Genomic DNA, 14,269 nt, shown 5'->3' on the forward strand with positions numbered 1-14,269 from the left:
GATGGCGGCCAAAGAAATAGACTGATACCCAAAAGGTGAATCATTCTTGTCTTTCAGATTATCAAAAACCTCTGCAACAGAGGGTACCAAAGAATTAGTCCTTATTTAGAGCTAATATCCAAGACATTTGGTATTCTCCTTTCCTCAGAATCATGGTTATAGATACTTTTAGAGAGGATCTTCTGATAGGCTCTTGTTTCATAACAAACTACCCCAAAACTTAACATCACAAACAACATTTTACTGTACTCAAAGATTCTGAGTCAGGGATCCAGAAAGGAGAGAACATTTGCGCTCCCAGCTCTGATGACTTGATGACTAGTGACACTGAATGTGCTGGTAAATGATTTTTTTTTTTTTCACAAGAAAAAAAAAACAGAAAACACATTCATCTGTATAGCGTTTGGAATTCCCATGGTGTAACCACTTCCAGTGTAGCTGATTTCCAACTACCAACGTGATGTTACTGAATGCAGAGCTGGGAAATGATGCATAATTGGAACCAGCCTGTAGTATCTCTACCATTCAAATACAATAGAATTAAACAACCCAAAGAATATGGGATATTTAAGAATTTCATTAAAAACTTGGAATTTAGTAATATAATTAGGAAGTAATACATTTTGAGTGCTTATCTTTTAAAATATTTTTATTTAATTATAAGCTTACATAATTTAAGCTTTAACAATTATTGTGTTTTAACTACTGGCTGCCAGAAATCCTGAGAATTAGCCATCAAATTAATAATAAATACTAATAAATTTATTATTTATTATTTAAAGCCATCTAATAATAATAAACCCTGAGAATCAGCCACTCTAGCAAGCTGGTGTGAGACAGCTTTAGCACACCATTGCAGGGGATAACTTGAATATCTGGGCTTTGAAAGGTTGACTGGGGAGCCAGCTGTTTCACATAAGTTATAGGGCTTTGTTTCAACTTAACCCTGCTTACCTGATGTTGGTCTTTCTTTAACAAACTCTGCTCTAACCACACCAGCCTCCTTCTAGTTCCTCAGGAAGTCAGGCCTTAGCCTGTGTTGTACCCTTTGCCTAGAGTCCTTCATCTGGCTCCTCATTTGGCCAGCTCTTTCTCATTCTTTAAGTCTCAGTTTAAACATCACCCTCTCAATGAAACGCGCTTGCTGCCCTAGGCAAAGTAGGTCTCTCCTCTTTACGGCTCTCATAACTCTATTTCAGGGTTAAGTTCACACAAAATCCCAGAACCTGTTGGATTTAACCAATGCATACATGTATCTGTAGAATTCAAGAGAGTAGAAAACCAGGAGTATAATTAGGGATTGATCAGTAAAAGGAAAGCTCTTTGAAAATATTGTGTCATCATCATACTGAGGAACTATTGATATTATTTTGGCCCTTAAATATGATCCCTACCTACTGATCTATATACATTTAAGATCTTGGGTGTGTCTGTTCTTTTGTGCCAATGCATGGCAAAGTTTTCTGACACTTTGAACCATAATTAGTGATGGTGAATCGAGAGAAATTTATTTATTAAGGACTAAGAAAGGTGACACTAATATGTGACACAGAAGCTAACAATGACATTGTGAAAACCAAAACTTTTCACTACTTTAGGAAATGTAAGCTTTAGGAAAAAGCCTGCACATTTTTTTTTCTTTCTTTCCTTCCATCCCAGTAACTTATATCTTCTTTTTCCTTTTTTGTTTGAGTGATTTCTACTTTATTTTACCTAGACACCATTTGTTAGCTTATGCTTTTCAGTATCCTTCTGAAAATCTCTCCAACAAAAACTTCCTGCTTATGTATTGTTGTTCCCTGGCAGAATCTCAGTAACTGAGAAGTTAAACCAGCAGGTGGTTTGTTTTTGTTTTTGTTTTTGTTTTTTTAATGTATCTTTGTTTTTAGCAGCTGAACTCCCTTTATGAAACAAAACAAAAAGTGAGGCCCCAATTCACAAAACGTTGAAAAGTAAAATTTCTTTGGAAAATGTTAAAACAGACTGAAACAGTGTTCACTGGACTTTTGCCCGACTTAATCATGGCTCCAGAGGCTACTCTGGGTGAATGTAGGTTCCAGAGTAGACAGTTTAAAAAGCATGCCCTTTGACCTCCTTTTCCTGAGTGATTATTGCAAATCTTGGTTACTGTATCCCAGTTGATTGCATATATTTTTCTATTATTTCTATTTCTATAAAGAATTAATTGTGAATAAAATCATTGGTGATTTTCCCTATAATCATTAGAGCAACATGTGATTGTAACCATCACTATAATCACTCTACAAATGTGATTATCACTAGAATCACATTCAAAGCAACAATGGTGATTATATTATGCTCACTACCTTCTTTGCAAGACTTTTTCCATGACCAAATGTAAATTTAATTGGTTTTGACTTTTAATACTTTTTTCTTAACACAATCATTATGCATTGTGCCATGTTCTTTAATAATTATTCTATTTGATCACATGTTCTATTGTGGTGTATTTCTACTGAATTAATACTGAATTAATACTGAAATTAATAAATTGTCTAAAAGAATGGATCAGACCTTACATGATATTTCTTAAATGAGTAATTTGTTATATGCTAGAAATAGGACTTAACTTTAATGTAATTAGGAACCCTAGTTTAGACTCAGGTTTTTGCTTCTTTGCTGCTACCTGTGATAAAATCGGAGACTGTCATTAGATACTATGCAAACCTGCAATCGTTTACAGTAGTAGTTATGAACATTAGTGACTCATGCTCTTAAGATAATTATGTTTAGGATAATTGCATTTTCTGTTAAACCCAATAGCTGTTACTGGAGCACTTGGAATGCCTCGTGTCCCGACATGAAAGGTCACTCAGAATGACAGTGGTGAAACGGCAAGCCCAGTCCCCCTCAGGAGTCTCCAGTGAGGTCGAGGTCCTCAAGGCACTGAAATCTTTGTTTGAGCACCACAAGGCCTTGGATGAAAAGGTATAGTATTAATAAAGGATTCTTGCAATTGTATGTGTCTGTTATACCTCAATCAAGCTGAAATGTAAAAAATAATAATGATAATAATAAACTCTATCTACTAATTCTAAAAGTTCTAGTACTGACAAAAGACTTCAAGCTTAACAGTGCTTTTGTCATCAGTATCTAGCTCCTTTTCTTCATCCCGTGACTCAACTGACTCCTGACGTAAATCAGTACAGAGAAACCCATTTGAATTACAGGAATATCATTTTGTTAAGTGCAGCTGGATTATTGTGCGTGTGTGGGTCATACGCATAACCATGTTGTTTTTATTGGTGCTGAATCTATGACTTATCAAGTTACACTGGCATTATGGTGCATTACGGGCCTAGTCCAGATGGCCATTTGAAATTTAATATGGTCTTTCAGTCTCCCTCTCTCTTCCTCTCCCTTTCTCTGCTTCTAGTGGCTCTCTGAAGTGCATGTCTATAGATGCCAACACAGGGCACTGCTAACTGACAGTTTAACATACATTGAGGTGCAAATTGGATGTACTCCAACCTTTGGAGATTAATATTGGAAGCAAACATTTTTTTTATTTTTAGATCTCTGATATCTTACTTCTGAATATACATTTTGAAGAGTCTCTGCATATCATAGCATAAGATATTAGTGGAAAAGCCTGCCTTAGTCTTTTTAAAAGTAGCAATAAGCTTTTCTTAGCTGTTATTCATATAACTTCTGCTGACATAAATAAGCCAATATGATGATAATATCCTTTGGAGATTAGTAAGGCTTATGACATGATTTTAATTTAGTCAAATGTTAAAGAATTAACTTTTTAAAATTAATAAAGCTTTGGGATTCTGTAGAGTGGGAATTGGGGCACTTCATTAGAAAGTACCTGACAAGTTCTGAGTATTAAAATCCAAATAAGGGATTATTATCCAGTTATATCTAGGTTTTGAGCGTGCAGACACTTGTGCTGTAGTTAATATTTATGTACAAAGATACTTTTATCATTGGTCTTTCAGATGTTCTTACAGTGGGGATTATGTGAAGTATGTGCAAAAGGATAACTATAATTCTATCTTCTGATTATTAAGAAATTATAGCTTATTTTCATTGTAGCTGTGAAAGATAAGTAGTTTATGAATAATTTTGAATAGAACAAAAATTGATATTATATAAAGATCCTTGATAAATATATCAAATATCAGATGATCAATTTATTTAATGTTTAGTTTTACATTTCCTTTCTTATTACAAAAGTACATTGTTAAAAATTTGGAAGACTATATTTATGGAATATCTATTATATGTAGGACAGATATTTGGCCACACAAAAATAGATCAGACATCCTTCTTGCAATTGAAGAGTTCATAGCACTAGAGATTCATGTCCGTAATAGGTGATGTTAAGAAAAAATATGTACAATGCAGTATGGAGCAACAGAAAAGTTATGACTAATTCTACTTGAGAAAATGATGAAAAATTCAAGAATGCACAGAGGGGAAGACATTTGGTCTGAATATTAAAGAATGTGTAGGAATTTTTGAAGCAGAATCATAAAGATGCTCTACACACTAGGATCAATATGTAAGATAACCCAGAGATGTAAGAAGAGCATGGCCTCTCCAGAGAAAGTGTAATAGTTTTGAATGGCTTTAATGAAAGTGCTTGAGAATGTGTGATTTTACATGTTCCCTGTAAGCATTTCCACAACACCTGAGGGATGCTTTTATGAAAGAATGTATGTAAGGCTATAAAGAATATTGAGGACAACCTGATGGGTATGAGTACATTTAAGGAAGAAATAATTGTACAACTTAAAATTTAGAAATAATTTACTATGTAGACGTTCAGTGAGCTTAGTATAACTAAATGAATTTATAATGGCCCCAGGAGCTATAATAGCATTTACTAACTCACTGGGAGTGCCACGGACATTGATGAATCCAAGGGGCAACTGAACTGATTATCAGCTCAGTATTGCTGACAGTCTGAAGGAAAGTGTTATGAGCTTGGATTCTGGAGTTGGACAGATATGGACAAGTGACTTAACTTCTCTATACATCTGTTTCCTCTTCTTCTGAATAAAGATAGTGATAGTATGTACCTCTTAGAATTGTCATGAGGATTAATTAGGATCTGACATGCAAAACTCTTAGCCAGTACTTAGCATACCGCAAGTGTTCATTAAATGTTAATGAGTATTACTATTGATGTGAGTAAATTTCAATATTTGTTAAAACTTTCAAGCTAAGTAAGGATATTGGTGTCACTGTTGATCCACATGCTTGTTTTAAATAGCATTCTATTTAGTTATTGAGGGATTAATCTCTGCCTTCATAGAAAATTTCCGTAAGAATAGCTCACAGCTACTCAAGAGGATAGGGAGGGTGGGGAAACAGATTACAATATCCTAATTTAAGTAGTATGGCTATTATAGAGATGATCAGAAGAAGGTGCAATTAACCATGTCTTCAGGACAAGACACTACCAACTTTACCACAGAGGATAAAGTTACACATGAAGAACTAAATAAAGTCTAAAAAATAGAACATAGCTGTAAACAATTACAGTGACTGGCGATCTTCATTATAAATGTCTTTATTTATATATCCATTGAGTTATAGGATAAATTTTCACAATTAGCTAAGACCAACAATAATTTTGACATCACTCTCCAATATGTTTACCTATTTTGTGGGCTGGAGGAAAGCGATATCCATGTGTTTTGCAATCATTCAGACATCATTGACTATTTTTGTTTTTTGTTTTTTGTTTTTAAAACATATTGGCTATGCCTGGAGAATATAATGCAAAATTAAAGATACTCTGCTTATCTTAAAGATAATAAAAGAACAGTAAATATATATGCACTCTCTATATATTTCTATAGTCTGCTATCACAGTACCAAAACTGGATTTGAACTTCTGGTCGAAGGAGATTTTTTTAATAATGTTTTCTGTTATAAGAATGGTAATTCCAAAATGAAACCCTGCCATGCCTTACTTTTAATTTGGAATATATGCTTCTTCCACCAGAGTTCCTCTTTATTCTGAGACATATTTGTTATTTTTAGGGACTTATTTTATTTTAAATCCTGAGCGATTTAAAAATGTAAGTAGCCTTGAAACATCTTTTGGGAAAAAAAATTCTTGAGTTATTTTGAAGAAATATGCCCTTATGAAGAAAACTGATATAACAGATGAAATTAAAAATAAAAAATTCTACGTGTACAGAAATATCTTGTAGTTTACACTATAGCTCTAGCTCTATAAATAACCGAAATACATGAACTTAAAGACTATACAGACAATGGATTAACTGAATGTGGTTAAATAGTAAAAAAATCAGAAACAGTTACGTAGAGAGCTAAGGCTATCAGCCATGCACTTACATTTAGGAAAAAAATTAAAATTATAATTTGTCATGACATGTCAATCATTTCTAGATAGCTCCACAAGAACACCAAATCTAACAAGGAAAATATAGGTAACTATGGCATTCTGCTGGTGCTATGCTTAGGAGAGCAAAGCAAAAAACTAAAGCAGTTGTCAGAGATAATAATCTTTTTTTTTTTTCCTATTAATGCAGTTTTTGCTATGTAGACAAGGTAAGATATCAAGATTCTTTATACCCTGGAAAAGTTTTCTCCTTTTGATCTTTTTTTTTTTTTCCTTATCAGTTTAGCAGAGATTAGTGCAAGATGAATTAAATTCAGAGAATAATTTATTCTCATATAAATGTGACTAAAGCATTCATATCATACTATACTGATAATTACAACACCAATTCTTACATTTACAGCTAATTCAGAATATATTCAGTTGTTTTTATTTTCTCATAAAGAGAGCTTTAGATTCATTACTTTGTGGGTGATAAGATCTCAAGCTATAGATACCATTCTAACTTTATTGAGGGTTGATTCTATTTTCAAATTGTTTTATCAGCTTAATGATTTTTACTTCATGGAGGCTCAATATGAGAATAAAAATGCTTAACTTGTAAATAGGAGCCAGTTTAGAATATTTTCTGTGATTATTAGTTTAATAAAGAAAGTCAGAAAGATGCTTTAACTTAAAAGATAGTCTGGTTTCAGCCATTCTTTATATGACTTGAAGGACTCTTTTAGAAACATTCCGGTGTATCAGTGTATCTTAAAATAGACACCTTCACCTCTTCACAGCCATCTAAATGTGATCTGATCAATGTTGCATATAGTGAGATTGTTAAGTTACATTTAGACTGTTCCATAGGATGTTCTCATCCACTAGGATTCTTAGACCTTTCTCACTCAGAACACCCATATTTTATAGTTGGTACTTTAGGAAGTGGGCATAAAACTTTATAGTCATCCCTTTAAATAGCAACTACATCTATTAAAATCTTTGCTGATTTCTGCTTTCCACATAACAGCAATCTACCTTATTTTCAACCTTCAGGATATTTGCTTCTTTTGCATGTATCCAAGCTACTCATAAGAAAAGTATTCCCCAGGTCAAATCATCAAAGATTTCCTTTGAAGTAGTTCTTGTTCAGTTATTAATCAACGTTAGTTTTATCCATTTTAATGAATAATTATTTGTTTAACGGAACTGGTATGTGGCAGTCCATCTAGCATATCTAAGTATCAGGAAAGATCCTGTATAATTATCTTTGATATCAAATATCAATTTATGTAATATTAATAATTTTCAGAGAATTTCAGCATAACTAAATAAAATTAATATTAAACTCCTCTCAGATTATTATGCTTTCTTATTCAAGATGTATTTCAGGAGTTAAGTGCACCTAGCCCCCTGAATATGTATCAGTTATCATTGTATAGCACAAAAATATGTTTGAGATTTTTAAAAAAAATTTCTAATTAGATTCTAGATTAATAGAATATTAGTTTTTTTGTCTGTTTACTAATCGGAAAATAATTTTATAATGCAACATTAAAATTGTTAGGTAAGTTTTTAAAATATAGTTTTTTATTTAACCTATGTCATGTATTAATAATTTATTAAACTATATTACTTAAGCTATATATTATGTTCTCAATTAAATCTCATTTTTTAAAAAAATGTTATTCATTAAACTATACTATCATTGAATTAATAAAATTAGTTTATAAAAATATAACAGTATATTAAAATACATGTTAACTTCACAAATACTGTAAAATTTAGTTAACTATGTTAACTCATAATAAAAAATTCACCATGGGGTGCCTGGGTGGCTCAGTGGGTTAAAGCCTCTGCCTTTGGCTCAGGTCACGATCCCAGGGTCCTGGGATCAAGCCCCGCATCGGGCTCTCTGCTCAGCAGGGAGCCTGCTTCCTCCTCTCTCTCTGCCTGCCTCTCTGTCTATTTGTGATCTCTGTCTGTCAAATAAATAAATAAAATCTTTAAAAAAAAAAAATTCACCGTGAATTGCATCTCAAGTTAAAGCTATAAATTTTGTTGGTTCTTTTCTAAGAATTAAGCCACTAGAGACATTCATTTTAATTCAAATTTCTTTCTCTGAATTTCTTAAATTTTTTACATGATCAAAAATATCTCATTTTCAATATATGTAATAAAGAGCATATCTGAAGATCTGAACATAAATCAGATCTAAATCAGTTTTAGAAGTTCTAAGAAAGCAAGAATTGAGAAACTGCTTTGTGTTTCATTTATGTATGAAACATTTGCAAATTGTAATTATCTTCAAATCATAATTATCTTCAAACGAAATGTGCAGTCTTGGTTCTACAGAATATATTGCCTTAACCTTTGATATCTGGAAGCTGGTTAGGAATTCCAGAGGAAGCAAGTGCTTGCCAATCCCTAAGTAACAATATAGACCTCTAATTAACAAAATGTATGTGTAATGGACATTTTTCAGGTTCTAAGAACCCTTTATGAAGTTATTTATACCAAATGAAGCTCGTGTATTATTTTTTAAAAAGTAGAAATTTTTTGTTACCTATGTCCTACTTAATCAGTGACTCTATTTTGTAGATGAATTCATAACGTACTCTTGAACTTTGCCTCCACTTACTATGAGTCAGGATTAAGAACAAGCAGTTCTATCTCCAACCCCATTGGAAATTCTGTCTTTGGAGCACTAAAATGACTTTCTTATAAGGAAATCCCTTGATATAGTGATGCTATAAGGTGACAATGTATTCATAGTGTTTATGAGCACTAAAGGCTATAAAGACTTTAGTAATTTGCCAAATGTGACTGTCTCTGATAATGGTATTGATGGATTCAGCACAGTTTAACATGTATGGGATGTACATTACTGCACATATTTTGGTTTTTCTTCTAGGTAAGGGAGCGACTGAGGGTTTCTTTAGAAAGAGTCTCTGCACTGGAAGAAGAACTAGCTGCTGCTAATCAGGAGGTAACATACCAAACTTTCTCCTCTTTTGAGGTGCAATATCACTAACATTATAGCCCTTGTGTTTCACGTCACTTTTATTAAAACTGTCACAAAAAATAAATGACATTCTGTATATGCCACTGAACAAGGTCTGTTGAAACTAGTTGCCAGGGTCATGTTTTCTGATTTCTGGTGATTCGGATCTGTCACTAAGAGATGAAAAGAAAATTACCAAAAACTAGTGACAAAGGGGCTTAGAAAGACTGTAGTCAGAATACCAGTCGTTTCAAAAATTAAAACACAGCTCCGAAGTTGGAAAACATGTCAAATATCTGTTAAACTTAGAAAATGTCACAAAGGAAGTTGACTCCTTGGAGATATAAATATACTTCCCTTAAGGTTCTGATTCTTATCTTCTCAGAGCTTCTGCCCATGTTTAGTGGCATCACTGAATCCACTCCTCTTGCTCTCATTCATGACTAAAGTACTATAACCATCTCTGACATTTAAAGAGTTGTTTTTTTCTTTAGACAAATTTGCTAACTTTGGTTTTTAGGACTCAGATGAAGTTGGGTCATTAGACCACACATAGATATATAGATAAAAATACATTTAAATATATAAAATGTATGAAAAATAACCTGTGTAGGTCACCAAAATAGCCCCATCTCTTTTTCTTTCTCTAACATTTACTTATAAGGCTACTTTTCTCTCCAGAAATTTATTCCAGTGATGTAAATATTGGTATTGCTAGTAGTAGACATATTAAAATAATCCTATAAAATCTTTTTAGTTTTGAATTATTAAAGATATGGGAGGCTAATGTTGTTAATTATAAATATTATCAAGGCATTTTTATTAAAATAAGATTTGCATTTGCTTTGTATTCACAAATACACATTTTTAAACCATGATAAAAATCTCGAGTATAAATTACCTTGTTCTTTAAAATAATCTAGCTCAATTAAACAAGTTTAAAGTTAACCTTTGTTTATTCTAGGTTAGCAATTTAAACATTAGAAAAAATGGACTTTTAAATGCAGGAAGAATGAGTTCCACGTGAACTAAATTTTAGCAGTGTCAAAAACAAATGGCAGCACAACAGTTTAAAAAAGAAAATACACACACACACACACACAAATTTTGTGACCAGATCAGCTTAGCAAACTGGATGGCTTTAGATAAATAAGTAAAATAAAGGGAACAAAGGGAAGTAAAACATTGGTACCTCTTAGTCATCATAGAAGAAAAGAACCTCTGAAGTAATAGATAATGACAAGAAGATCTCTGTCTTTTTAGGAGAAAGAATAGGTTTTACCAATAAAGTCCAGAAAAAATATTAAATGTTCATTTATTTTGTGTCTTATCACTGTTAATTTTGATTTTCATGTATGTTCAAAAGTATATTTATTTTGGGTACATCCCTCAAAATATTTTATTGGTAAGACTAAAACAACAAAAGCTTTGGCAACTACTCCTGTGAAAGCCTTGCTTACTGTGCGGTGATAAACCTGTTTGTAACAAAGGGATAGTGAGACCTCTTGGCAAAGTTATGTGCCCCAAAGTAAAGATATTCCTCAAGTTCAAGTAAGGCTCTGAAAATTTGCTGTAGATGTGGCAACAGCATAGTTCAAGCAGATATAAAATGGAAGAACAATGCTTGAGAGACCAAAGTGGAAGAAAGACTTTTGACGTTTATCTTCAATAATTTAGCCTCCAATTTTATTGTAGTCTGTTGTAAGCAGCATGGTCCATTTGATTGCTTTGTATATTTTAAATCATTAACATGATTCTACAATTACTACAGCCCTTCTAAATGATTTTTGTTTTGTTTTACATCATTTACAGAAGAGGAAAGTAATTGTGTGCTCATTATTAACTCCAGTAATTTTTTTTGCCCCTTGATTTTTTTTATTAACTTCCAGATGGCTTTACCAGAATCCGTGCTTAGGAAGTCACATATCTAAGGATGGGGAAGGGATTAGGAAAGTCCCCTTAGTTTTCGAACAATAAATTTTTTATAAATAATTAATGATTTTAAGAGAGAGTGCATGGGGAAAAGCCAGCTTTTCCTTCAAGCTGAAACTTGTATTTCATTATGAAAATTAAAAAGAGAGAGAGAGAGAAATCAGAAGACCCCTACAGTTTGAGTTCTCAGAATAACAGTTGGTACAAGAAATCCCTATAAACCAGGCATCATGTATTGATGATAAGATAACATTTAGAAATCTGACCCAAAAAGTTTAGAAAAATTTACACTATTGTCAGCTTTAGAAAGGGGAACTAAATAACATTTGAATGTTAGAGGAAGTAATTGAAGAAAGTATTTTAGAAAATAAAGGGCAATTTTTTAAAGAAAAAAAACAATTTAAGAACACAGTCTTCAGAACCAAACAAAAATACGTAGCATAGACAAAAACAATCAGGGACTCGAACAAAATTCTGCACATGGCTAAATGAGCAAGGGTTTGGGGAAAATTTCATTTGATGCTTTAGATTTTAAATTAAAATTAAAATTACTTACAAGTGTTCCTTAATGGTTCAAATCTGCACCTTTCCTGAGTTTATATAGGAAGCTTGACAAGTAAGGATACCATAGTGTTCAAATCTCTTTGATTCCCAAGTTTCTGGTAGGGGTAATAACTGTCCAGATATTTATCCAAACATATTCCTGAATTATTTCAGTTCCAAAATTCAGAAAAGAGAAATCAGAGAGCAGGGGTTTAGACTGCAAGTGATATAGTCATATACCTTGATATATTCATACACATATATGCATATGTAGAGTTTGAGAAGATGACAGAATAGAGTTTATTCTATCATCATTATTTTAATAGAGTTGATTCTGTCATCTATGTATCATTATTCTCTTTCTGTGCCTGTCGGTGTATCTGTCCCTATCTCTGTCTCTCTCATCTTGTCCCATCATGTTTTGGAGTTAATGTTTAATACATTTCCTTTTTATACACTCTCCCATGGAGCCCTCATCTTGTTCTCATACATCCCAGGCTACAACCATGACTTCGGTGGGGAAAAAAAAGAGAAAGGACAAAATCTGTAGCTCAAAATTCCTGCTTTTTTCTGAGCCTCACGGCATTTCCACACAGCTGTGCTAATGGTTGAGGAGACTGTTTTCTGCCACAGGAATCTAGCAGGGGGCAAGGCGGAGAGGTTGAAATCTTGCTCAGGGTTTGCAAATCAAGATATGCACCTGGATATCTGTCATCACATACAGGGAATGAGTTTTCTAATTTACACAAAGGCACCATATGTACTGGTGGGCCTGGAACTCCACCTAGTTTTTACAAGTGTCCCCTTAGGTTCCCTATGGCCCATTAACTAATTAAATAAATAGCCTAATTCAAAAGAATATGAGGCAACTGTATGTTCTAATTTGGAAAGAGCTCCAAAACTTTTTCTTTTACGAAAAGAAAAAGTTGCATAGAATGATCCCATTGTTGTACAAATATAATTAATAATAATACATTATTGTAGGACTAGAAAAAATTTGAGTATATAAATACCAAACTCTCATTTATTAGTTGTCTCTGCCTCTTGTAGGCCTATGTACTATGCATTACTTTCAAATTTGAGTTTTTAATAACTTCATTATAACATAAACAAAATGATAAAGATATTTTAGTTAGATGACATTTTCCATAACTAGATAGTTCTCTTGATCACTTAGCGATAGCCATAGGTAATATTTACTGAGAGCTTTAAATTCCTGAGCACTGTGCTAAATACATTTGTATCAGCAGAATAATCCTGGAGTTTTGGTACTACTGTTATTTTATAGATGAGCCCAGAGAGGTCGTTTCTCTTAAGGTGCCCTTCTCTTCTGCTACAAAATGTTATCTCTGAATTTGTCTTAACTCTCTGTACTCAGGCAGTTCCAATCTCTACCTTTAACTCTGTCTGTAATCAAACCCCATCCAATACTCTCTTCTTTGTGCATATACGTTAAAACCACTATAGTTCACGTGTCATTAATTTTCACTTGGAATATTGTGATAGGTTTTCATTTATTCTTGTTTCCTATCCCTTTCTGCTGTGTCATTCTCCAGGGTTATAACCCTGCTAAGCAAAGCTCTAATCATAGTGATTATTTCTTACAACATATTCTAAGATGTAATACATACTTATATGTAATAAATACCATATTAGTACATTAACAACATAATGCTACAATATACTGTATGAACACATGTGTTAATAATGTAATCATATATCAAGAACCTCTTCAATGGTCCTAATCTACAAATCTAGCTCTAACTCCTACTACCCCTACTGCCATGACTGAGTCATTCTAAGATCTTGTTAACATAATTATATTCATTGTTTTTGAAATCAACCAACATGTTTCCTGTATCTTACTTATGCTAATGTCTCTCCTGGAATGCTTCCACAACCCTCATTCATTCACTGAAATCATATTTCCCCATTTAAACTCAAGTTCAGACATTACCTTTTTAATGAAATATTTTATGAGTTCTTGCCACAGTCATCATTCCTTAGTTTAAATTGCTAAAACTCATTGCTTCAGCATCTATTTTGACTGTTCAACAGCTACTGGAGTTAATTATATATCCGTCTAAGCCTAGGCTGTTAGTTCCCTGAGAAAAATGGACTGCATCTTGTTCATTTGTGTTTATTGTATTCACTACAGTGATGCGAACCTCATGATTAACATGTATTTGTCAAATTTCATTGTATAGCATTTGTTCTAGCCAGTGTTTTCACATTGTTCCTTTGCTATTTCCTTAGTATTAAAGTTTGAATTACCTTAGGCATGCTCAATTAACAACACTACATTGATTATATGGATTAAATGAATAAGATGTTTGTTCTTTCCAAATATAATTATTGAGTATCCACCAAGTGCAGAAAATTCTGAGTCTCTGACAGGAGGAATAGGAAAAAACACAATGATAAATGAAACATTATGCAAGATTTCATGTAATTTGCCCTCA

At 32.9% G+C, this 14,269-nt stretch overlaps 1 protein-coding gene across 15 annotated transcripts in view; it reads left to right on the forward strand.

Moving 5' to 3' along the window:
• PPFIA2 (PTPRF interacting protein alpha 2) overlaps positions 1 to 14,269 on the forward strand; it is a 482,999-nt gene that overhangs the window by 293,008 nt on the left and 175,722 nt on the right. For 13 of the 15 annotated variants that reach the window (XM_032346888.1, XM_032346892.1, XM_032346890.1 and 10 more), the window contains 2 exons: positions 2,785 to 2,949; positions 9,243 to 9,317. In XM_032346888.1, coding sequence (XP_032202779.1) covers positions 2,785 to 2,949; positions 9,243 to 9,317 — 240 coding nt within the window. The remainder of the gene's footprint in view (positions 1 to 2,784; positions 2,950 to 9,242; positions 9,318 to 14,269) is intronic. The other 2 variants (XM_032346893.1, XM_032346901.1) reach the window with 1 other exon arrangement.

The sequence above is a fragment of the Mustela erminea genome, chromosome 6 (assembly GCF_009829155.1).
Source record: "Mustela erminea isolate mMusErm1 chromosome 6, mMusErm1.Pri, whole genome shotgun sequence".
Taxonomy (NCBI): Eukaryota; Metazoa; Chordata; class Mammalia; order Carnivora; family Mustelidae; genus Mustela; species Mustela erminea.